This window comes from Drosophila mojavensis, unplaced genomic scaffold (assembly GCF_018153725.1).
Source record: "Drosophila mojavensis isolate 15081-1352.22 unplaced genomic scaffold, ASM1815372v1 contig_136, whole genome shotgun sequence".
In the NCBI taxonomy this organism is placed as follows: Eukaryota; Metazoa; Arthropoda; class Insecta; order Diptera; family Drosophilidae; genus Drosophila; species Drosophila mojavensis.
In genome coordinates this window covers 11092427-11119284 of record NW_025318667.1, presented here as the reverse complement: position 1 = coordinate 11119284, position 26858 = coordinate 11092427, and the positions used below count along the sequence as shown (strand labels likewise).

General features: G+C 36.6%; 1 protein-coding gene across 46 annotated transcripts in view; it reads left to right on the top strand.

The window, feature by feature from the left end:
• The window catches only part of LOC6585204 (sodium channel protein para), a 67719-nt gene that overhangs the window by 11740 nt on the left and 29121 nt on the right, over nucleotides 1-26858 (top strand). For 20 of the 46 annotated variants that reach the window (XM_044010554.1, XM_044010589.1, XM_044010577.1 and 17 more), the window contains 15 exons: nucleotides 2577-2732; nucleotides 2869-3074; nucleotides 7575-7703; nucleotides 10568-10659; nucleotides 10808-11084; nucleotides 11176-11485; nucleotides 12682-12990; nucleotides 16834-16896; nucleotides 19714-19894; nucleotides 19979-20190; nucleotides 20251-20350; nucleotides 20435-20503; nucleotides 24046-24323; nucleotides 24394-24567; nucleotides 26053-26215. In XM_044010554.1, coding sequence (XP_043866489.1) covers nucleotides 2577-2732; nucleotides 2869-3074; nucleotides 7575-7703; nucleotides 10568-10659; nucleotides 10808-11084; nucleotides 11176-11485; nucleotides 12682-12990; nucleotides 16834-16896; nucleotides 19714-19894; nucleotides 19979-20190; nucleotides 20251-20350; nucleotides 20435-20503; nucleotides 24046-24323; nucleotides 24394-24567; nucleotides 26053-26215 — 2719 coding nt within the window. The remainder of the gene's footprint in view (nucleotides 1-2576; nucleotides 2733-2868; nucleotides 3075-7574; nucleotides 7704-10567; nucleotides 10660-10807; nucleotides 11085-11175; nucleotides 11486-12681; nucleotides 12991-16833; nucleotides 16897-19713; nucleotides 19895-19978; nucleotides 20191-20250; nucleotides 20351-20434; nucleotides 20504-24045; nucleotides 24324-24393; nucleotides 24568-26052; nucleotides 26216-26858) is intronic. The other 26 variants (XM_044010600.1, XM_044010633.1, XM_044010624.1 and 23 more) reach the window with 3 other exon arrangements.

The window sequence follows — 26858 nt, the reverse complement described above, 5'->3', positions numbered from 1 at the left end:
GAGTATTGTCTGTGTAGTTTCTCAGCTTACGACTATACTAAATTCTTTCCACATAAAATTCTATTCGAAATTCTTCTAGGTCTTTCGTCTAACTGTAAATATTGTTCGCGAAGCGCAAGAAGTAAATGAGCTCTATAATGACATAAGCAAAAGTTTTGAATACAGATTTCAATTATTGTTTTCTGTGCGCCAGTTCTAGTTCCAGTTTCAGTTCCAGTTCCAGTCGTTGCATGCGTCATAAGTTCTCGCTCTGTGTGTAAGTCAACAGGAATAGACGTATCCGGTTGTAACCGCCATATTGTCAATGTGTGTGTGTGTGTGTGTGCTTGAGAGTGTGAGCCCTGTAGTGCGGTTTTGCCTTTTATTAGTTTAAATATAGACTTGACTTGGTCTGTTTAAAAAGGCAGCCCGGCCCCTGGACTGCCCCTTGGCCGTCATCGGGACTGCGGCACTCTGGCTATATGGTCATGGCTCCGGCTACGACTTCGGCTCCTGCTTCATCCCTGTGTCCCCATTCGTTGGCGCAATTGCGTCAACACACAAATACAAGTGCAAAGACCCACACACACACACACACACACACACAGACACACACAATCTAATTGTCACGCCAAGCAAACAAGCAAACAAACCAACTATTATGGAATTTTTTTTAGCGCTGCTATAGCCGCTGTGTGTGTGTGTCTCTCTCTCTCTCTCTTTCTCTGTGTGTGTGTGTTAGTGTGTCTTTATAGTAACTCGAACAATTTCATGACGCTGATGTTCGACTTTTTGCTTTACTTTTTCTTTTGGCATTGCATGTCCATGTCCATATCCATGTCCATGGAAAGTAAAAACTAACTACGAGCACAATACCTAGTTATTTTGTACATCGATACAGCCGCACTCTATACCTCGTGTGTGTGTGTGTGTGTGTGTGTCTGTGTGTTTGAGTGAGGGTTTCTTGAAATCGATAGACGTGCCATGGCCCCAGCAATGGGACACAAATATTGTCCCCCATACAATATGCATGACAGGGCAATTAAAGTTGCCCAAAGCATACAAAAATAATCATCGTCATAAGAAATATGAAAAAGCCAAAAAGCTACAAAACAACTAAGAACTTTGCTATGACGGGCTGCATTCGACGGCGTAACACACGTTCAAAGATATACGAGCTGAGAGTGACACTACAATTAGTAGAGATGAAGCTCAGATTGAATAGATCTTGGTTTTTAGGGAATTACTTGTACAACTCTTTTATAGAGCTTAAAATACAATTCAAGAGATATGTAAATTTTTTAACACTGAGCAGTTATCCACTTTTCCCATATAATCTCAACCATCCATCTGATAACCTATAAGTATATAGATTCTGATCAAATAGTTGTCTCAGTCTTAGCTTTCTATCAGATCAGGACAATCTATATAGTATATAAATCACCTTGGAACCAACTATCCAAATTAACCTTGCTTATTCATATAATTTGAACTTTCTACCAGATGAAGTTAGCCTAGTGATTCCAGCTTATCCAGCTGGACCCAGCTATCTATATAAGCTATGTTTGATTGGTTTCTGACATATAAATGTAACATTTGATCCAGCTGAAATATTTATATAATCTATATTCAAACAGAGAAGTTCTAAACCAATATACTCTCTTCACTCACGCGAGCGGGCATGCGAAAATGAACGAAAAATGATATCTGAACTCAATTCCAAACTGGAATTGTCCAAGTTTTCTGTCTAAATGGCGTGTCCTATGAGTTGCGAATGTGAATGTGAATATGTGTGTGAGTGAGTGTGTGTGAGTGTGCCTGAGTGTATATATATATATAAATATGTAGTATGTATGAAGAACTCTATACGTAAGCCTTTAGCACGTGCACGATTTGATGACTCTCAACATGCTTTGTACAGAAGTTACACAACACTGGTTAAATAAAAACACTGTATTGCATGCAAATAATGAACGAATCCAAATCGCTTTCAATCTATAGTTCACAATATATTTTTACTTTACTATACCCTATAATTTCCGACTTGTATATAGAAAAGTTCAATCCAGATCTGATAAATATCTAAATGAAATTATTAATGAGAGTGATTGGCCCAAGTTCACTTTGGTTATAGCTTTTGCATACTGACCCAGTTCAGAATTCGAATTCTGATTCCAAAACACGACAAAATTTCAACTCCCATCTATGATCTGATGCCCTCACTAACTGTGCTATGCAAAATGTTAAACCGAATTACGAAAATTACAAGAACTAAAAACCATTTTTAGAATATTTCAAAATTGAAAATAATATTTTAGTTACTGTGATTGTCTTAACTTTTTCATTTAAACTAACCTACTAATGTGCCTTACCTACTTACTTACCACTTATGACTTGTTAACATCAATGGACAAACTACAAATATATATATATGTGCATATACACTATATGTATATATATGTATATAAATATATATGTATATATGTGATGACAATTGAAAGCGATTTTCCTGCTTATGCTAATATTTGTGTGCGCACTTGTTTGTTCTCTGTCTTCATGGAACGCCTGAAACGTCTGAAACGTACCGGAACTATCAGATCCGATATGATGACGAGGACGAGGATGAAGGTCCACAACCGGATCCTACACTTGAACAGGGTGTGCCAATACCTGTTCGATTGCAGGGCAGCTTCCCGCCGGAATTGGCCTCCACTCCTCTCGAGGATATCGATCCATACTACAGCAATGTACTGGTGAGTGATTGTCCCAAATCAGTGTTATCGATTGCGATTGCCGATTGCCGATTACCAATTGACTGATCTAATCGAACCGAACCCAATTCAATTGCAATCCAAATCCATCCAATTGTTTGTATATCTCGTTTTGCAGACATTCGTAGTTGTAAGCAAGGGAAAAGATATTTTTCGCTTTTCTGCATCAAAAGCAATGTGGCTGCTCGATCCATTCAATCCGATACGTCGTGTGGCCATTTACATTTTAGTGCATCCATTATTTTCGTTATTTATCATTACCACCATTCTCGTGAACTGCATATTGATGATAATGCCGACAACGCCCACGGTCGAGTCCACTGAGTAAGTATTCCCAATTAGAAACTCTAGCCTCTAGCTAGCGCAGCCGCTACATTGCATACATGACATAAGTGTAGTGGTATGTCCGAGAGTACACATACTGCCAGTGCATACATCTATCTATATATACATACTGATCATGTATATTCGTTTAACTCTGGGTCTTAATACAATATATATCTCTCTCTTTATATATATATATATAAATGTATCAATATACAGACACATATTTTGGATAATCCTTAGCTAAATAATTCTTTTGATTTACGATTCTTAATTTGTTTTTTCTGTTTAACCTCTTTGCTTTTTCCTTTTCGACTAAGTTGAGGTCGATATATATATATATATACCACATATATATATAGACCGATATAATTACGTAATACTATTTATATTCAATTGTAACTTTTTCGATATTGATGCGAACGTGTATTTAGGTCAAACTTAAAATTATTTCAACTTTAATTTACAACCAAGCGAAAAATACAAAAAAAAATAAAAAATAGATAATTGAATCGAACAAAACAACAACAAACCAAAGTGATGATAACGATGAACGATAACGATTACAATTTTAAAATATATTTCACATTGTTTTTTTTTTTTTTTTTCAAAGCGTCCGACAGGTAATGAACATCTAGTAAAGCCCTTGCCCAGGAATTTGTACAAAATCGAAAAGAACTAAACATTTTGTAGTAGTTGCAAGCTCATTGCTATAAAACTCATTCGGCCAGCAGGCGTAGCCGCGTGTCGTGCTCAGCAGCTTTTGCCAGCCGCGCAAAACCTGTTGAGCCTGCTGGCCAAACTGTATTATATTCGATTGTACTTACATCACGTACATAATACTACATTCCGTTATCTAAAAAACTAAAAAAAGAAAAACATTTTAATTATCGATAAATCGACTACAAAAACTATTTCAAGTTTAGACACATTTCGATGCCTCTCATTTTGTAAATTGCCTAATCGAAAACGCATTAGTACCTGGGCGCTCTTAATCAAACTATCTCTAATCTATTGAATTGTAGTCAACCTAAGTAACTAACTAATATTTGTAACTATACTAAATACATATGTAATTACATACATATTGTAACTGGCCACCTCCAGGCGCCAGAGAGCCAAATGCTTTTGGTTTGTTCACGTTTTCGTAAAAACAACAGAATTCATCACAATCAAATTCGATAACATTTTTGAATTGAGTTTTTAGTAATATACTTGGACGTAGACTAGAACGAATATAGCCACAGTATACGTTTATTTCTAAGTAGCTTAAGTACGTAACTAAGTAACGATAACAGCCCAAACCCGTATTATATACAATATCCTTTTCAATCGATTTAATTGTACCATTTACAAATTTGTTACATAATTTATGAGTATATTAATAGCGACGTAGAATACCAGATTAGTACCATTATCATGCCGTTGAAGTAAATGTCTATTAAAATGATATATATGTATATAATTACATATATGTATATCGATATTATATTTACATATACATGTACCATATGTACATTAGCTCATATATATATATAAATATACTATATAATCTTACATATTTAGTCATAAATCGAAATTCTGTAAATTTTTGTTGGCTTTACCAAATACTATTGGGGTTTAACTTGATTTCTATGCGCAGTGCCTCAGCAACTCAATAAATCAATCGATCCATGCGATACGATATACGATATTCGATATACTCTTTACGATATATAGTATACTGTGTACTGAATACGTTATATTATATACGATATACACTAAACCACAAATCAAATGCGATAAACGTATATACTATATACGATATTCTCTATGTATACGACATACGATGTACGATATATACATATGTATATTATATACAATTTGTTACGATATGCGGTAATCGATAACGATCAAATATTCTATACTATATACGATATATGATATTATACGATATTCGAGATATAGTATACGATATACGTATGCGATTCGCTGCTGGCACTGCTATAAGAAATTGGTTATTAGATATCAATAGTTTATAGTTTGTAATTATTAGTATCTATAACATGTATACGTAGCTCTAGTCTGCCAAAATCTGGTATAGTTTATACATATATAACTTTTAGATATATCGCTCTAGAACTTCTTCTCGTATTCCGTAACAACTCCCACCCTTAGACTCGCTCTCTCTCATCATTATTGTAAAGTGCTGATAAATCAAACTCGATTCACATAGATGTGTATCAGAGTACAAATATACATATATATACATAAACATACATATATTTAGATATATATGTATATAGGTAGAAGAGCAGATCCATTTAAATATGCTTCACTGTACGAAGTACATGTATCTTCTTTAGCCGTAACTGTACATAGCTCGTGTACCTGTAATATCGTAAAGTAGCTCAAAAGAAGAAAACGTAACAAAAGAATGAAGAACGAGCAAAATGCTTAAACAAAACGAAGAAAACAACGCAAGAAGCGTTTGAAGAAGCAACAAAAGTGAAAAGAGTTACGTCATTTTTTTAGCTGATATCAAAGAATTTGTCGCAGATTTGGTATCAGAATCGAGCACCCTAACAAATAGACGTGCATACGCACAAGTGTGTGTGCGTGAGTGTGTGCGCGTGTATGTGTGCGAGTGTGAGTGTGCGTGCTCATGTGTAGGAGCCCCACTTGAACTTGCGATGGCAACTCAACACGCCTCCATGCCCAACTCCAGTTCCGTCTTCAGCTCCGGTTCTCCGACTTCCCGTCTCCATCCAAGCTCCCTGGGCCGCAATTGACGACGGCGGCTGCGCTCAGGACCCGAAAAAAAGTGCACAGCTGCTGTCGCATAACTTGAGACACGCAACACCAAGCCCAGCACCTACACACATGCAGTGAGCGAGCGAGCGAGTGAGTGAGTGAGTGAGTGAGTGAGTGAGAGTAAGGGTAAGAAGGAGATGGAAAGATAGTAAAAGTGGGTGACTGAGAGATAGGCAGCCTGATAGATAGACAGATACAGAGACCGAGAGTGAGAGAGAGTGAGATATAGTGAGAGAGAGAGACAGAGAGAGCGTTTAAACTTTTGCCAGAGCGCCTATCTAAGCAGTTGGCAGCCGCATCTATGTGGGTCGACCGCTTTGGGCCGCAGCCGCCGCTGTAGCTGTGGGCGCACTTGTGGGCGCCCAGAAAGACATAATACCTGCAATTAAAACGCAACTCAAGTGTCCTTCGCAGGCATTGGGGCCTAGGTCAAACGCAACGCTCGACACGGCCCACAGCCAGCGACTTTGAACTAGTTGCAGCTACCGAGGCACGTTGCCCACGCCTGGCCCAGTCTTGTAGCTTGCAGGCGGGCGGGCAGCTGGACTCGCCTGACTGTCCTACTCAGACTCTGTCCCTCTGTCTGCTTGCCTGTCTGACTGACTGTCTGTTCGCCAGTCACTTGCAAGTCGATTTAAATCTGTCAAATGACTAACCAAAGACACAGAGCAGATGCATACCCACATTTACACACACACGCACAGGCACACATATGTGTGCACACATAGCAGAGAAGAGATAGCGCTGCCTTAGCTGGAATTCAGGCCGAAGGTCGGCTTATTGATCTAAACGCCTACATCAGAGAACAGCAGTGCCACCAGTGGCAGCAACGAGGAGCAGCATCATCATGATCATCATCAAGCACTTATTAACAATTATTGACATTGACAATTGGCACAAGTCGACGAGACGTGGAACAACTGTCTGTCTATCTGGCATCTCAAGTGCTTGTTATTACCAATTGTGCATGATGCCCTTTGATCTGGCCAAAGAAGGTGCCGTTCAGGCATCGCCTCTTGGCCATGTGCGCATTCGTGCACTTTCCAACACTGTTTGCTCCACTTGCATTTAACTAGTCTAAGCGTGGTCTTTAAGGATGACAGTAAATATGTGATTAAGCGCAGGGTTAAGCTAGCAACTAAGTTCTATACGTAAGCATAAATAAGGCTAGGATCTAATTATCCAGAACTTAGCGATATTCTGGTATTCTAAGGCATCAGCTATACGAATAGTGCAGCTACAATTAATTCAAACTTTTCATTTACTTTTCAATTTGTATTTTTTTAAGTTAATTTTCACTTATATTTGCAATGCCCTTGCAGAGAAATTCCGATAATTGAAGTCTATGTGTTGTTATGCTATCGATGAATTATCGATTCTAATCGACATTTTAAATGTGTGTAAGAAATGTAATGAAATTACATGAAAATAATTCGGGATTTCAATAAAAACATTAAAAAAAATGATGTTATCGATATATATCGATGCCAAATACTTTGCAAGGGTATGTCATCGAACGGCTAGCCGTTTATCGATTTATAACTGAGAGAATCCGAACTAAGCAGGCAGCAAGTGCACTCAAGCTACTCGTACTTTACGATAAACAATAACAAACGAAGGAAATGATGAGAAGAAGAATGAGAAAAGTTAAAAGTAAAAAAAAAAAAAAAAAAACAAATTTCCATTCGAAATTCAATTCGTTTTTAGGGTGATATTCACCGGAATCTACACATTTGAATCAGCTGTTAAAGTGATGGCACGAGGTTTCATTTTATGCCCGTTTACGTATCTTAGAGATGCATGGAATTGGCTGGACTTCGTAGTAATAGCTTTAGCGTGAGTTATATTATTATTATATCAAACTATATATACAAATATTAATCGATTTACTAACTCATCAACGTCAAATCAACGTCAATATATAACCAGACATATCTCACAGATCTCATTAATCATCCTCTATATATACATGATACTACATCACGCTCCTCTACTCGTATGTGTACTATAAATATCGCTTTTCGTTTTTGTTTTAGTTCATTCTTTGTTCTCTTCTTCTTTTTGTTTTCGTTCTTTGAATCTCGTATCGTATTGTATCTTGTATCGTAATCGCCCTTTATTCTATAACATTAACTGTTATACTACACGCCACATTAACTGATTATTTTCCCATTTCAGTTCATTTTTCGTTCTTGTTTTAGCCATTTTAATGAATACAAAATGTAGTTAATACATATCGTATGTTAATTAACTAGCAGCCCATAAAAACAGTAACAACAAAATATATATATTAAATGTTTAAAAAATTATGAAAAAAATATTTATATGAAAGCAGAGAAATTTTCTTTTTATATATTTATTTTGTTTCAATTATGCAAATTAGACAAAATAAAATGAGCGAAAATTGAATAAATGCAAAACAGTATTGAAATGCAAATTTCAGCTGTGTGTGAGTGTGTGTGTATGTGAGTGAGTGTGTGTGTTGTCATTACTTGCTTACATTGTTGTTATATACATTTTGTTTTTCATTGGGAAATATGAAAGCGTTTCGTCTAACCAAAAACGGGCGCATTGCATTTTAATTTTAATACACACACACACACACACACACACATACAGGTACATGAGTAACAGGACAAAATGTCACGACAACAACAACAACAACAACAAGAGGAGCAACCACAACATTAACAATAATAACACGTATGGGCAAAAGGTAGCTTAGCTAAAATTACACATACGCCATGTGAGCCGCGGGGCAGCTAAAAGTCGCGTTAGTTGAGAGCGTTTTTATTGATTTCTTTTGTGCCGTTACTAATGACGTGCCCAACACACACACACACACACACACACATTGCCTATGATTATTTCCCATACCAAGAAATACCAAGGCAGAGTCATAAACAAATTTTTTTGACTTTTTTTTTGTGCTCGTTCTTTTTCTTTATTTGGTTCTGCAAGATATTATTATTATTATTATTATTTTTTTTTTTTTTTGGCATTTTGTTTGTTGTTGTTCACTTTGGTTTTCGTTTTCGTTTCGTGACAGTTTCGTTTCATTGCTTTTTGCTCCAATTTAACCATTTATTGGGCGCCCTTTGTCTGGGTAGCGACAGGTTTTTTTTGGCCCGCATTACTTGGCCCGAGCTGCAGGCTTTTGGCCCTCGGTGGGGTGGGGGGCAGTTCGAGGTTGCTGTAACGTGGCTGGGCTATTCGTGCAGCGCATTTCGCTGGCGCCGCATAGACGCGCAGCCTTGGACAAGCCATACAGCCCAACCCACCCCCTTTACACACACACACACACATGCACAGCTCACATGGCATTCCTCAGTTGGTGGCACAAAAAGTTTAAAGCGCGCTTTTAGGCGACGCGACTAAAAACACTAAATTGAAGCCAAAATGAATAGAATACAAAATGTGGCTGGAGCAGCATATGAAGCTTTGCTTATGGCTGAGCGAGCACACACATAAATAATTACATATATATGATATATATGAGCATACATATATATTGCCGGGTAAACAGTTTAGAGGCCAGCCCAATTAGATGGCCAATTTACACGCAATGTGAGCATGTACTCGCTGAGAGAGGGGAGCGAGGGTGGGGCAGTGAGTGACAGAGAGAGAATTACCTTATATACACACTTGCTGTGTCTCTCTCTCTCTGTGTGTGTGTGTGCACTTAACTGTATTTATATGCGTCCAAATCGATAAATATTCATGAAAAATAAATGTTAGGTTTGCCTGGCTGCAGAAGTAACGTGAAATTCCCAAAGGATGACAGCATACAGCACGACAAGGCAAACAACTCAAGCAAATGGACATTACCAGGCCACACCAAAACCGCTTCTATCAGCGTGTGTCCCTCTCCCTCTTCCCCCCTCTCTCTTTCTCCCTCTCTCTGTAAGTGTGTGTGTGTGCCAGCTATTTCCATGGTACGCTTGTGTGCGTGCATAAATATTTTTATAGCAACACGGACAGACACACACACACACATACACACGCTCATGTAAAAACAATTGATGTGACAGCAGCAATGGCAGGTGAAGCAACTGCTGCACCTGCCTCAGGTGTGACTTGAACTTGGCTCTCCGCAGCTTGTGGCCCATTGTCGTAATGAATCATTAAGCTGAGAAGGCGAGGGGCCCACTAACTGGCCAAATCCATTTTCACTTTTCATGCGTCTCAGTTACACACACACACACACACACACACACACACATACATACATATACATACACACTGACACCTTCACATCCAATCAAATTCGTTTATAATTCAAAATCCATTTTATTTGATTTATTTTGCTGCTCTATTTAACAAGAATACAAACATAAACTATACTACACACTCACACACATATGCACACGCACACATACATACATGAAGCAAGCTTCTGTAAATCTAATAAAAAGAATGAAACAACAAATCTCTACATTTGTAATTACTAACGACTGCAAACATAATTTCGTACCAAAGCTCTATTTTTACATACTTAGATCGATAGCATTATATATATTAAATATATATATATATATACATATATCTGTATAATTGCCAAATATTTAATGACATTTCATGTGTATGTATATTTGCTTTTGTCATCGTTAATAACATTAACAACAACAACTACTACAACAACAACAATTGCTGACTACCACAACAACAACAATTGACCTTTAATCTTGGATCGCGCACAGTTATGTGACCATGGGTATAGATTTAGGTAATCTAGCAGCCTTGCGAACGTTTAGGGTGCTGCGTGCGCTAAAAACCGTAGCCATTGTTCCAGGTATGATTTTGAAACAAAAAAATAAAAATTAAAAACTGTTATACTGTTATACAAACTGTTATACGAACTGTTATACAAACTGTTATACCGTACAGTCTATGAATTCACGATAATCTGCACATAAAACATAAATAACCCGCTTTTATAGGCCTGAAAACCATCGTCGGAGCGGTCATTGAGTCTGTGAAAAATCTGCGCGATGTGATAATATTGACAATGTTCTCCCTTTCGGTGTTCGCACTGATGGGCCTCCAAATCTACATGGGCGTGCTGACACAGAAATGCATTAAGAAATTCCCGCTTGATGGTTCCTGGGGCAACTTGACCGATGAGAATTGGGACTATCATAATCGCAATATTTCCAATTGGTATTCGGAGGACGATGGCATATCGTTTCCGCTATGTGGCAATATCTCTGGCGCCGGGTGAGTAGATCGCAATAGATGTTGCTGCACCACACCCCCTTCCACATATTTGTATCGATATTGATGATCGTATGGTATCGATTGATTGCAGTCAATGCGATGACGATTACGTGTGTCTCCAGGGGTTTGGACCGAATCCCAACTATGGTTATACCAGTTTCGATTCATTCGGTTGGGCATTTCTATCCGCCTTCCGTCTGATGACGCAAGACTTTTGGGAGGACCTGTACCAGCTGGTGCTACGCGCCGCTGGACCCTGGCACATGCTGTTCTTTATAGTCATCATCTTCCTAGGTTCATTCTATCTTGTGAATTTGATTTTGGCCATTGTTGCCATGTCATATGACGAATTGCAAAAGAAGGCCGAAGAAGAGGAGGCTGCCGAAGAGGAGGCGATACGTGTAAGTAGAAGGCCCAGTAGAGACCCAAACGCCCAATGGACTAACAACCACCACTACCATAAGCCACTTGAAAAGAACGGTAGATAATTTCAATCTCAATTGCCCAAGCGCCGAATTGATCATTGAAAATATCTACCCGATATAACAGAGTTGCTTTTTTCTTTTGTATATGTATGTATTACCGACAAACTACAAAGCTACGAACTATATATATTTATATGAATATTATTAACACAATTTTCAATCTCAATCTCAATTTCAATCTCAATCTAAATCTCAATATAAGTCTCAATTACAATCTCTATCGATCGTACGTTATTGTCAGAGTAGTTGATGATGATGCGAACACATTCTAGTACATCTTCCTCTTTATATATCTATGTATGTAGCACACACACGATTCGATTGTGTAGAGCTGTAAAGAACACCTATCCACCAAATTCCATATATATATATGTGTAACTATATATATTCTCTGTATAACTAACTCAATATATATCTATCAACACATACTTATACGTATGCATATTGCTTACCGATTTCCAGTAAACTTCAAACTATATATATACATATATATCAAATATATATTCGAAATTATGATTTTGGCTTTATTTCAGTTTTAGTATCTATCGTGTAAAGCAAGTAAATTATTTGTCATGCCAAAGATCTGGCATTAAAACTAGTGACTGTACATTTTCTTAATCAATCTAAATATATATATAGATGTATCTAAACACAATTCATATACTATATATCATTTAAGTGCACAATTTATGAGTTCTTTTGAGTTTTTAAAAGTAAAAAGCAATGAACAAAAGAAAAAATCAAATACAAATAGATTTGTATAGAAAGAATCAGACCTAGCCCCGATTCCATTCCATTTGAAAAACTCTTCCCGATCCCAGCACCGCACTAGAAATTATCTTATATTTTTAACCTCTACATATGATTGTATATACCTGGAATGTAGAACTTTGTCTTTTGTTCTTAAATCACCGAAATCCAACGAAATCTTCCCCCACTCCCATTGCATGTAATCTCTCTCTGTCTGTCTGTCTCTCTCTCTCTCTCTCTCTCTCTCTATATGTATATATATATATAAATACCTTATGCCATGTGCAACGCCGTGCCGATATTAACTCGCGCCCATTTCCAGATCAGCAAACAATTTTCTCTGTGCATATATATCATTATAGGAGGCAGAAGAGGCGGCCGCTGCGAAGGCCGCTAAGTTGGAGGAGCGAGCCAATGCGCAGGCGCAAGCCGCCGCAGATGCAGCCGCCGCCGAGGAGGCGGCCCTGCATCCCGAAATGGCCAAGAGTCCAACGTATTCGTGTATCAGCTATGAGCTATTCGTGGGCGGTGAGAAGGGCAACGACGACAACAACAAGGAGAAGATGTCCATACGCAGCGTCGAAGTGGAGTCGGAGTCGGTGAGCGTTATACAAAGACAACCAGCACCTACCACAGCACACCAAGCTACCAAAGTTCGTAAAGTGAGCACGGTAAGTATTCCGAGCGCATTAATAAGTTCCTTTTCTTTCGTTTTTATCTCGTTTCGATTTACCTTTCTTTTCTATATGAATTTTGATTTGATCTATTTTTTGTTCTTTTGTCTTTCTGTGATCGTTTCTTGGCCTTGTTGGATTGTGGTTTATCTTTTTCTTTGACCTTTATTGGGATATATACTTATATGCTAACTGTACTCTATATGAATATATACTTAACGAACTTGTGTTTGGTTTCAATGTCAATTTCGATTACAATTTCGATTACGATTTTGTCATATGCAGCTAAATGGCCGGTCAATAAATATTATATCGTTTATTAGTTGCAATCAGTGTGGTATGAGTGATTTCTTTCTTTATGCGTTTGCGTTCCTTTCTCCTTTGTTTGCCATACTGATATTTAGTCTGTTATCGTTTATCGTTGATCATTGATCGTTGATCAGTGGTCGTTGATCGCTGATCGAATTTTGATTGCCTTCATTCATTGTCCATGAATGCAACGAGCTCAACTTCAACTCGTCTTCACTCGTTGCCCGACGCGAACTCTCGCTGAGAGAGTTTTGGCTCTCGCTCAGACTGCTTATTGTCCATTCGTCGTTTCTAATTACATATTATTAACTTTTCCTGCTGCTGTTGTTGTTGCTCTTTATTTTCATTTGTAAATTATATATTATAGCTATCATAACTAGCCAATATCGATACCTATTTGCCTTTAATCTAACGAGTAGTGCTAGTGCTCTCTCTCTTTCTATATACATAAATAGATTTAGTGTCATGCATAAATAAATAACTAGATATACATATATATATACATATATATTTATAATATAGATAATATAGAGAGCCAGAGAATTTGTAGTCTCGCTCTACCCATCCACCCTCTCTCTTTCTCTCTCTCTCTCTCTCTCTTCCTATGTGTATGTATGTGTATATACATACATGTCGCTCTCTCTCTCTCTCTCTCTCTCTCTCTCTTTCTCTCTGTCTCTCTTTCTTTGAAATTTCATTTCACTGTATTAGCCAGTAATTTGATTGTATTAGTGCATGATATTTGTCAACGTGTGCGTGTTGTATCTTTCAGCTTCTGAGCGTGTGCGTGCGTGCGTGTGACTGTGTAAGCGTGCTTGCGTGCGTGTGACTGTGTGCGTGAGTGAGCAGACAGTCTTTTCTGAAATTGTTATTTCGTTCATGCTCGTAGCTTCAAGCTGGCTCTTATAATTGGCATTCGCATAAGAAAATTTTGATTTTTGGATTTTGATTTTGATTTTGTGATCTCAAGAACTTATTTAATGGGTATCTGTTTGGATTTGTAAACGATATTTTTCAGTTCAGGTTTTCAGTTGACTCATTGCTCGGAATGCTTTAGGTGAAAACTTTTCGGTTGTACGTGATTGGAGCTCAAATACAACAACAATAACAACAACAAGAACAACAACAACAACAACCATTTTAATTAAATATATCAATTCAAAATACGAACACAAATTCAACGATGCTTAATCTCATTACAATGCAAGCATTATTTTTACCAAGGACGACTACCCAATGCCAATCAATGAAACTTGAAAATCGCATTTACAATAGACGCCGCTTCAATCGAAGTGCAACAATGACATGCTTTGAGCCATTTTCACACCTCTTAGCTCACAATCAGTCGAAAATTTGTGCTTGAACTCTGCGTATCTATCTAATCTAATCTAATCTATCTAAAGCTAACTAATTAACCAATCTAAATAACTTGCATAGGACAGCTTGGGCTTTTCATAACTCTGCAATTGAATTTCAGAAGCAAAGATCTTTCATCATTTTCGTATTATTTATATCATAGTCGATTGATTTGATTCGATGATTTCAATCTGTCTTATGGCTGCCTTTTCATTTGCATGCATTCAGTGAACGTTGCTTTGATTTCAATTCAATTACTTGCGACTATTACATGGCTGAAAGAAGCTCGAACACGAAAGAAAAACGAAATATTTTAGTTCGATTTAAGCAAAGAGAAGCTCTCAAGTACAGTACGGCACAAAGGTTACACTAGCACCGATAAATTCGATAACTATAAGCGAAGCGATAACACCCACATGCTGTAGCATGTCGATATATAGCTCTGGATTCTTTTACTCCCACATAATTATGCTAAATACAATATAAATAAATGTATATATACATACATATGTGTATGTATATACATATATTCTCGATAATTTTAGTTGGCTTTGGCAAGCATTTGCTTAGCGCACAGCGGCTGAGACACACTGAAACTTCCAACTCTGGCACTACGAGCTTGGGGAAATCAATTGAGGACTCTACACAAATACACACGCATCACATAAGATAACACTAATAATTTCGATATATAAAGTAGACTTAACTTACATTTTATCTCTGACTGACTGATTGATTGCTGACCAAAGCTTAGCTTATTTGTAAATCAAGAAACATTGGAAATCCACTGAATGGAATCCCAGGTAGTACGGGTCCAAAATATTGCTCAAATCATAGCAAAAATTTTATTCGAACTTTGTACTCTCTCACCAAAAATACTGTTATTGCTGTCTCGCTCTTGCATTTGCTAGCTCGCTCTTAAATGCCAGTTGAATTGCTCAGCGATTGCATTCCAATAAAAAACTTACTATAATCATAATCGTAATCGCAGTCACAGTTGGTCACAAAAAAAAGGTCCCAACAAAATGGGCCACAGGTAGGTTTCTCTCTCTGTAAGCCTCTCACTCACACTCTCTAACTCTAATGCTCTCTCTAATAAACCGAACTCTTCTACACACTTCAAGCAGACACTGAAATCGATAGATTAACTGAAACAGTTCCAGTTCCAACAAATTACACAGGCCAAGAGGAGTTAGAAACGCAAGGAATCAGATTTTAGAACTGAAAACTAAAAATCAAGATCAAGAATAGTTTTTTTTTTTTGTTTATGAATAAAAAACAATTTTTTTTTTTTAAATACAAGATGTTATAGTTATCCCCAGGCGCCCTAAATATTTGTCAAAAAATTTAATTATTGCCCAGAAAACATGGAACATAAATATAATCTATTTCTAGAATCCTAAGTTTATATCAAATTATATAGAACTGACTGATAAAAAAAGGTCTCAAATGACTTTCGGCAGCTGGCGATTTATAAACTTGACGTAATTTTCATATCTAAAATTTTTTGTGGTATTTCGTATTCGTTTTTTCTTAGAGCAACTGTACAATGCATCCCCGTAGGACTTAATCTAGATGCGCAGTTTGTCTAGAGATTTTCAACTTAAAACTGTAGAAATTAGAATTAATTTTAAATATTTATATATATATATATTTTTTGGTTTTTAACATTTAAACTATGATTCTTAGAACTTTGTCATTTTTAGACAAAACGTCTTTTGTTGATTTGAATATAGTTAAATTATATTTAAACCAAACGCTGCGCTGAAGTAGAACAATAATGAAACATCCTCTAATCGCCGACTCACATCTCACACACAGAGAAATGTTTAACAATTTGCAGCTAAATTTAAATTATGTATTTGTTTTTGTTTGTTTGTTTTTTTTTTCATTCTTTTACGTGTTAGGATCATTATATAAATATATATTATCTCATACACAACAATGTCAAAGTACTTCCGAGTATCTGAACACAATCAACTTTTGCTTTCCAATGAAACAAGCTGAAACAGCGACAGCAAATTGTATAAATACCAAAACTTAGCAGATATAACTATATTTACATACATCTCTATAAATATATATATATATATATTTTATTTGATTCCATTTTTCTTTTTCTTCTATTTATATTTTATTTGTAAAAATAAAAAAATAAAAATTACAACAACTTAGACATCCTTATCCTTACCTGGTTCACCGTTTAACATACGCAGGGGATCACGTAGTTCTCACAAGGTAAGCGCCCAATACACACACACTCACACACACACATAGACACCAAGCGTATTGTTATCCTTGAATCAATGACAGCCAGTACAACCAGAACAACAACAACAACAATAACAAGAGCATCCAAGTACTACAGTCGCTGCAATCATTATTCATATCATCTAGCTAGAGTTTCAAACGAAAAGTTAAACTGTATATAACTTGCAATTACACACACATACACAGGGAGATATGGGATATGGATTATGTATAGCTGTATATATACTTGTGTGTGAGGGTGTGCTAATCATAGACAACGCACAGTGGGGCCATTCGACAAAGCATCACATAAAATATCAGCAAATATTGCAGCTCGCAATTGAACTCATCTGGACATATTCTGACTTCTCTTGTTTCATTAGAGTTTGTATGTGTTTTTTTTAAAGCAAACTAATAGTTATCGAGCCCACTGTGCGCATGCCATACACATGTTTAGAGCTGATGGTAATCGAACTATTGCTGTCCATTTCATTTGTTCAAAAATGCACAGATATAACTAAAACCAAACAACCAAACAAGCAGTCGCAGGTCAACTCATTCACAGTAGACATCGATGTTGCACTAGGTATACGATATACATATAGCATACATAGCATAGATACCAACATAGCAGATAAACATACATGACTCAGCATTCACTTAGGCGCATACCATTTCGACTTTAGTTTTTGTTTCGATTCCTGATTATATTTATGTGTCTTTTTTCTTTTGGGTATCTCAACATGTTTTCTCTTGTCGTCCATGCCATAAGTCACCCAGCCTATTTGTCTATAACTATATAACTATTTAATTTGTAAAAATCTATATATACATATAACATTCACATACATATCTAATTATATATATATATATAAATATACTATTATTATTATTATTGGTATACATATTTATATTTTGTGATATTTTGGTCATGTTTGATGTTTCTTGAACTACATATACCCTATGTAAGTGTACCTACTACTGTACCAGCACTCACTCTCTCTAACTCTACTATCTCACTCTCAACACTCTGTCTCTCTGTTTTCTACTGTTTTACGGAATGTTATAAAACTAAACCAATCAGTATTTGTACTATCGGCTCGTTTGTGTGTGTGTGTGTGTGTGTGTGTGAGTGTAACTATATATATGTATGTATGTATGTGTGTGTGTGTATGCTTGTACCATGTATGTGCGTATGTCTGTGTACAGCTATACAGCTATCGTAAGCTAATGAGTGAGCAAAGAACTGTTCATTTCGCTCAGCTGGAAGTTGGACAAATATATATTATAAACATTCTCTGGTGCAGGCAACTTAATTAATTTGATATCGTGCATGGGTTTGTAAAATGAACAGTTCTTGCCAGCAGCAGGTTGTAGCACACGTATCCCTAGAACGCACTGAATGAAATTGTCACGGTCACAGTCACAGTCAATGTCAAAGTCACTGTTACCGTAACTGTTACTGTGTCAGTCACTGTTACAGTTTCTGTTACTGTTACTGTCTCAGTCATTGTCACAGCCGCTGTTACAGTCACAGTCAGAATCACTGTTACAGTCCCAATCACAGTCACTGTGTCAGTCACTGTCACAGTTACTGTCTCAGTCACTGTCACAGTTACTGTCTCAGTCACTGTCACAGTTACTGTCTCAGTCACTGTCACAGTTACTGTCTCAGTCACTGTCACAGTTACTGTCTCAGTCACTGTCACAGTTACTGTCTCAGTTACTGTCTCAGTCATTGTCACAGTCACTGTTGAAGTCACTGTCACCGTTACTGTTGCAGTCACTGTCACCGTTACTGTTACTGTCTCAGTCACTGTCTCAGTCACTGTTTCACTCACTGGTTCAGTCACTGTTTCAGTCACTGTTTCAGTCACTGTCTCAGTCATTGTCACAGCCGCTGTTACAGTCACAGTCAGAATCACTGTTACAGTCCCAGTCACTGTCACGGTTACAGTCACAGTCAGAGTCAATGTCACGGTCACTGTTACCGAATTAGGCATACAGTCACCATCACTGTCACTGTTCACTGTCACGGTCTCAGCCATACATTGTGTAATGTGTTGATTTCATGTACGAATATCTATCTGTATCTGTACTCCAATAACTATATAGTTGTCCATATGCAAATAAAAATTAAAAACATATGTACAATACGATGTGGCTACATACTTATTTATTTCCCTAATATTTATATATACTTGACATTTAATTTCTTATTCCTCAAGTCAACACGTCTTCCTCTCTATCTGTATCTCTCTCGCTCTCTCTCTCTCCATCTCTCTGTCTGTCTGTTAACCAACTCTGATCTAATACGTTAGGGAGCATCAAGTGTGTGTGTGTGCGTGTCTATATATACCGATATATGTCTGTGCCGGTTATATCAATTACTGTTTGAGTTCCGATTGAGTTCAGTTTTCGTTATATTTTTCTTTCGATTTTCAAGCATTTTTTGTTTGTGTATCCCTCATACAAATCATGCCAACCGAAGCCTTGGCTTATATATATGTTTTTCAATAATAATCGTATATCATAATATTTGCTACAATTCACCACTTTGACAACTACAGCTACAAGAAACTACTATTTACTGCTACTACTATTACGTACTACTACTACTATTTACTGCTACTACTATTACGTACTACTACTACTACTATTTACTTTTAATTCTATTACTACTACTACTACTACTACAGCCACAGCTACAGTTACCTTTAAACAGTTTTGTATCATGTGTTTGGTCGAATATACTAATCTTAAGCTCAATTGCATTGAAACAACTTAACAATCGTTCCGGATCAGTACACGATACGTAATGGACGTGGCCGTTTCGGAATACCTGGCAGTGATCGTAAGCCTCTCGTATTGTCAACATATCAGGATGCACAACAACATTTGCCGTACGCCGACGACTCGAATGCAGTGACGCCCATGTCTGAGGAGAACGGAGCCATCATAGTGCCGGTTTACTATGGAAATCTAGGTGGGTGGGATCGATAGCGATAACAAACGATAACAAGCGATCGCTCTATATGGATAATTATACTTATTCAATATGGACCTCTAGGCTCTAGACACTCGTCGTATACCTCGCACCAGTCCCGTATCTCGTATACCTCACATGGCGATCTGCTTGGCGGCATGGCCGTCATGGGCGTCAGCACAATGACCAAGGAAAGCAAGTTGCGCAATCGCAATACACGCAATCAATCAGTGGGCGCCTCCAATGGCGGCACCACCTGCCTGGACACCAATCATAAGGTCGAGCATCGCGACTACGTAAGCCCTACTACTGTCCAGTAACTGAAATCATTAATATTTTAATATACAATATTACAGGAAATCGGCCTGGAGTGCACGGACGAAGCGGGCAAGATCAAACATCACGACAATCCTTTTATTGAGCCCGTCCAGACACAAACGGTGGTCGACATGAAAGGTAACTATCAAAGCAGAGCGATGCAATGTAGCTATGTAACCCACCTCTCTCTCTCTCTCTCTCCCTCTGTCTCTCTTTCCTTAGATGTTATGGTCCTGAATGATATTATTGAGCAAGCCGCAGGTCGGCATAGTCGCGCAAGTGATCGCGGTGGTAAGTACACACTTAACGACCTATCGATAGATCGATATCAACTATTGCATTGCATTCATGTTGTACATTTGACATATCCATTAAGCAATATATGTATCGAATTATCGATCAATATATATTGAAATCGATCGTCTTGTACATTTTCCTTTGTTTTGTGTTCTCTACCATGTGCATTGTTTTCATTGATTTCCGTTTTCGTTTCAAGAACATTTTCAAAAATTATATCAAAAATAATACGAATCAAATGTTCATGTAAATAAGTACAAAGCAAATCATCTACTTTTTTACTCGACTTTACTTTTCTTTACTTTTCCTTTCCTTTGGCTATATCCATTTGAAGAACGTTCAAATAAACCAACGTTTGTTACTCTGACAACGCATTTTTTGCCCAATAGTCATTTTATTTATACTACTCTCAACTCAATATACTCTATATACAATAAAGAAAAAAATAAGAAGAAAAAAAAACCAAAATGAGTTTCATCTGTTCCAAAATGTCTCTGCGATTTTCCGGAATGCGGTATCTCCGTATTACCTTCATAACTCATATCGAACGAATTTTGAAAGATTTTTGTCTAGAGATTCGAGCTCACATTCTATATGCATACATTTATATAAAATACGATAAATACGATATACATATAATCATGTCTATTGGTTTTTATTGTTGCTTTAACGTTTTACAATCGAAATGAAATGAAAGCGCATGAGTTGAGTGCGTTGAAGGCCGCCTGATTGATTGATTGATTGATTGATTGAACAGTACTATATAAATAAAATACCTCTAGCGTGCTGCATGCGGACCCTAGGCCTGTGCATCATCTGATTAAGCATATCAATTATTTACTCTTCATTTATTAAAACATTTAACAACAAAAAGAAAACAAAAATTGTATGAACGAATTTAATTTTTTATTTTAACATTTTTAACTATCACATTTATTTATATTTTAAATATTTTTTTTTTGTTTCGTATAATTTTGATTTGGTTTTTCTCATTGATTTTGTTAGTGTTTTTTTTTTGTTTTTTTTTTGTTTTTAAGTTATCTTATTCCTATTAACAAAGAAAGCAACAAAAGAAAACATACTTAAAATATTTTAATAATTATAGCTATATAAATATACTTACATATGTTTATACCCAAATGAATGACTTCTTTGACTCGTCCATTTTATTTAATGCCGTTGATGCTAACAGAAGAAAGCGAAACAAAAATAAAAACTAAAAAAAGAAAAGAAAAAAGAAAACAATATTTATATATAATATTTACATTAAAAGCAGCAAGCCAGCCAAACTAACACACACACACGAATACACACACACATAAGAACTTACTAGATTTAGTACAAATTAAGAATTTTGTATGCTACACACACACACACACACACACACACATACACAGCAGCCCGAGCTAAATCGCTTCGCCGCTGCCCTAAAAAGTAGGCAACACTTTTTGACGCTTTGATAGTGTCCTCCCTTGAGGCTTCTTAGCTTGCTGCACCATTATGAATTCACCGTTAGCGCTGCTTCACTGCACAACAAAACAACAATTACAGTTGCTGCCCAACAATACACAAATATCGATTATGATTCAGTTAATGCATTTATGTTTCGAATTTCGCAATTTAGATAACACACTTGAAGAAATTACGAAACATTTCTGCATTAAACAAATAAAATAGCAAAAAACAAAAAAACAGAGAGCCTTTTTATCAACTAATTTTACTTAACTTTCATTTTGTTTATCTCAAATTACCAAAAGTCGTAAGTTTTATTGGAATTGATTTTTGAAATTCGAACTTTTCTGCATGCCTTAACTTAGCTTAACTTAATCAAGAATCTTTGCCTTTAACCTCTAAGTCTATAATCTAGATCATTTTTAATTTTTGTTTTTGTAGTTTGCTTGCGTTAATTATAATTATAATCTAACTAACTGTAGTAACTAACGCATGCTTCTTCAGTAGAACGTTGTCAGTTGTCACAAATCACCCTTAGAGTAAATACTCGCAATCAACAACGTGTAATTAACTGTAACAACTTGAACTGAACGCTTAACATTTGTATTGGAATATGATTCGCGCTTATAACAAATTGTGTCAGACCTATAATCAGCATAGATATAGCCATAGATTTAGACATCTATTTCCGTATATAATTCAAATACAAAAAGTCTCACAACTCGCTCGCTGTAGTCTCGCTGAGAGACTACAGTAAAACAATGATTCACAAGCAGAGTATTCACAATTTTACGATCAACATTTCAGTAATTCGCTTAAAGTTACTTTAACTCTCCCGGAGCTTAGTGATTTGTAGCTTTTTGTAATCTTAGTATTACGAGTAGTTAGATAGAGTAGTTTAAAACATATTTTTTGTCAGACAGACCAATCGAGTTTGCTTATATTTAGTAGCCATGAATCAGACATCCGAAAACTTGTTCGAAGCTGAATTTGAATTTAAATCTAGAATTTAAATCTAGAATTAAGACTAAACGGGTATTTAATGGTAAGGATAGCAAATATCTAATGAATATCTAAAATCTATTTGATCTAGAATTGGTTCATTGGAAAGTTATATAAAATCCACTGTGGCTCAGCGAAAATGTAGGAGTATGTAAGTTAAAGATATAGGCGTGGCAGAGCCCACCAGCTGAGTAAACCACAAAAATCTTGAATATATAAATGAAAACTGTATTTTATACGCAATATGATGTTGCTATCGTTAACTCAACCCATTTAATTTATTATCGATAAATATCGATACGATAGACTTGGTTCCTTAAGACACAAAAGATGAAAGTCTTCAATTTACTTTGTGAGGTTTTGGATTTCCCACGAAAAAAACGCATTTCAAATATTAAAGATTTCAGCTTGAAAAAATTAAGAGACAAATAATGAACAGTTTAGAGCTGTGCTCAAAGTATTTCCCTCCTCATCCTTACTTGTGTAAATAAAACTTGTTCCTGTATTCAACAGCGATTCAAATTCATTAGCTTGAAGTTTTTCGGAACAGCCTAGTCCGATTCATGTTGGTCTGTGCTTCAATTGGAGCTGTTTTCAAGTTGAGTGTAGAGTAACTTAAAGTCGAATTGATTTTGATTCTTCATGCTTTCGCAGTTAGAGAATTTCGTTGTAAAATTATTTGAAATGAAGACAAAATGCGCTCCAAAAACGATAAACAAAAGTCTCTCTAGTTTTTCGAAAGCACACCTAAACACCCACACTCTCACACACTCACACACACACACACACACACACAGAGAGAAAAGAACAGACAGACACTGCGCGTGAGTGTTTGTTTTGTAATTCTCTTTCTGTTTAATCTAAAACAAGCAAACGAATAATTTCCAATGCAATGAAGCTTCAAAAAAAAATAAAATAATAATAATAATAATAATAATAATAATTTCATACAGAAATTGCGAAAATGAATCGTATGAAAAATCTGCTTTGAAAAAAGAAAACAAATTTAACAAAAATCCGCTAATCTGGCTGAGTCAAAGTTGGTCAAATCACAACTAATAACAAACTTTTGTATCGTTCAGTCTCCGTTTACTATTTCCCAACAGAGGACGACGACGAGGACGGGCCGACGTTCAAAGACAAGGCGCTCGAAGTGATACTCAAAGGGATCGATGTGTTTTGTGTGTGGGATTGCTGCTGGGTTTGGTTGAAATTTCAGGAATGGGTTTCTCTGATCGTCTTCGATCCGTTCGTGGAGCTCTTCATCACGCTGTGTATCGTTGTGAACACAATGTTCATGGCCATGGACCATCACGACATGAACAAGGAGATGGAGCGTGTGCTCAAGAGCGGAAACTATGTGAGTGAAGCTAAGCTAATGAATGCCCCATGCATGTTTCACTTATCGATCACATACCTATCGATTTCAGTTCTTCACTGCGACCTTTGCCATTGAGGCCACCATGAAGCTAATGGCCATGAGTCCGAAGTACTATTTCCAGGAGGGCTGGAACATCTTCGATTTCATCATTGTCGCACTCTCACTGCTCGAGCTGGGACTCGAGGGCGTTCAGGGCTTATCCGTATTGCGTTCGTTTCGTTTGGTAAGCACAACTGGCACCATTAGCCAGCCCACTCAAATCGACGTGAATAATTCTAGTTAGCTCAGGAATTAAGGTAGACTTTAAATCAAAAATGGGTGATTCTATATACAATAACTGTACTCAAGGCAATGTGATCTCAACTAACGCGTACTTCTTCAAATCCGATTACCCTGTTGCCTCCACACACACACACACACACACACACACTTACACACTCAACACACACACTAATGTTACCCATCTGTGCTGCCAATTTACAGCTGCGTGTATTCAAATTGGCCAAATCATGGCCAACGTTAAATTTACTAATATCGATAATGGGTCGCACTGTCGGCGCTCTGGGCAATCTGACCTTCGTCCTATGCATTATAATCTTCATTTTTGCTGTAATGGGCATGCAGCTGTTTGGCAAGAACTACACAGGTATTGTGCTCTATGCCCGAATGCAAATCCATTCAATTTCCCAAAAATAAAAATAAAATACCAAAATAATTTACAAAAGAAATTCAAACACTGCAAAAATCGCAAGTTTTTAGCGTGCAATACAAATAATACATTTTTTTTAAAAATCTAATATTACTATTCGTACCAAGCATTTTCCTAGTACAACTTACTCAACTTTTTACTCCAAGTTAACTAATTCTAATCTCATACATAATATATATTTAAAGAATTTGATTTTATTTTGATTTTGTGTTCGTTTTTTGACTTTAGCCGAGCAAAACTTTTTTATAGCAAATAGCTGAAACCACCTGAATTCCAATGAAAAATTCGACACTTGACAAGCCGAACCAATATATACAAATTCTACATATAGACTATATATACATATCTAGAGCAATGCTTTGGGCACGGTTAATGCATTTCGATTTGCATAATTTTTATTGAGCTTCGCAAGTTTCGAAATTGGTTTGTGCGCGACAAAAGCTACAATCGATAAATATCGATCGGCCATTTCCGTTGGCAAGAGGCGCTCTACTCCACATGTATCGATTTATCTATATATATATACATACTACAAATTATTTACGAATGTTATTAATCATTGTCTCAGCTGATCGATGCCATCCGATTGATTGATTGAATGAGAGTCGTGCAAGAAGACTCGACGGCGGCTGTGCCTGAACGTTATTAGCTACGGTCTCGTTCGTAGCTTTCTGTCTTCTTCTTCTTTTATTCATAGTTTAAACGTTATTTGCATTCGAAGACATATTTGCTACATGACTATAAATATTTGTTTTTATTTTTTGTATTCCTAATGCTTTGCCCGGCTTAAAAAAAAAATAAAAATAAAAATAAATAAAAATCTTACTACTATCAATAACAATTTCAATTTCAATAATAATAATGATGATAATGTTAATGATGATAAACGAACCAATCAACAACTCTCATTGCAATCGAATAACTAAATCTATGCTTCGAAATCGCCAAATCCACAAATCCACAAATTCGAAATTCGATAATCCGAAATTCGTAATGCAGCTGCGTGTATTCAAATTGGCGAAATCTTGGCCAACACTTAATTTACTCATTTCGATTATGGGCCGCACCATGGGCGCTTTGGGTAATCTGACATTTGTACTTTGCATTATCATCTTCATCTTTGCGGTGATGGGAATGCAACTGTTCGGAAAGAACTATCATGGTAAGTCCTCCACTCGCTGCTGCGCTGCCCTTCTACAGCTTTTTTTTCGGTTTATCGATGTGCATATTCTTATCGTGTGATTTCCCTTTTGATTTACTCTTTATACTTTTCATTTCTCGTGGGCGTCTTTCCGTTATCCTTTCTCTTGTTTTCATAATATGTATATATGATACTGTTACATGTTATATATGTGTCTATATGTCTATCCAGTTTTAGGTAACATTGTTGTTGTTCTTATGTTATCTTTTGTTTTGGTTGCTACTGTTGTTGTGCTTATCGATAACTGCAATAACGATTAATTGTTGTCAACACCAACGTTAAGTTCACTTGTAAGCCGTCACTGCAATTACTTCAGCCAGAAAAGTACTCCAGTTAGACTAGGAAACACCCTAGTGGTACGATGTCTGCATTATACTTTTCTTATATAGTATATATTATTACCTATAACTGTGATACAATAACAAAGCTATCGATATGCTTCCATTTTTTGCCTCTGGTCTATAATATAATCGAATATATTTCGTTTCCTACTGATAACGATTGGTCCCTAATCGCATACCTGAGTAGGTCAAGTCTCTAGAAGACCAGAGACTATAGCCAACTTAATAATCTCAGTTTTAATCTAGGAACTCCCTCATTTATT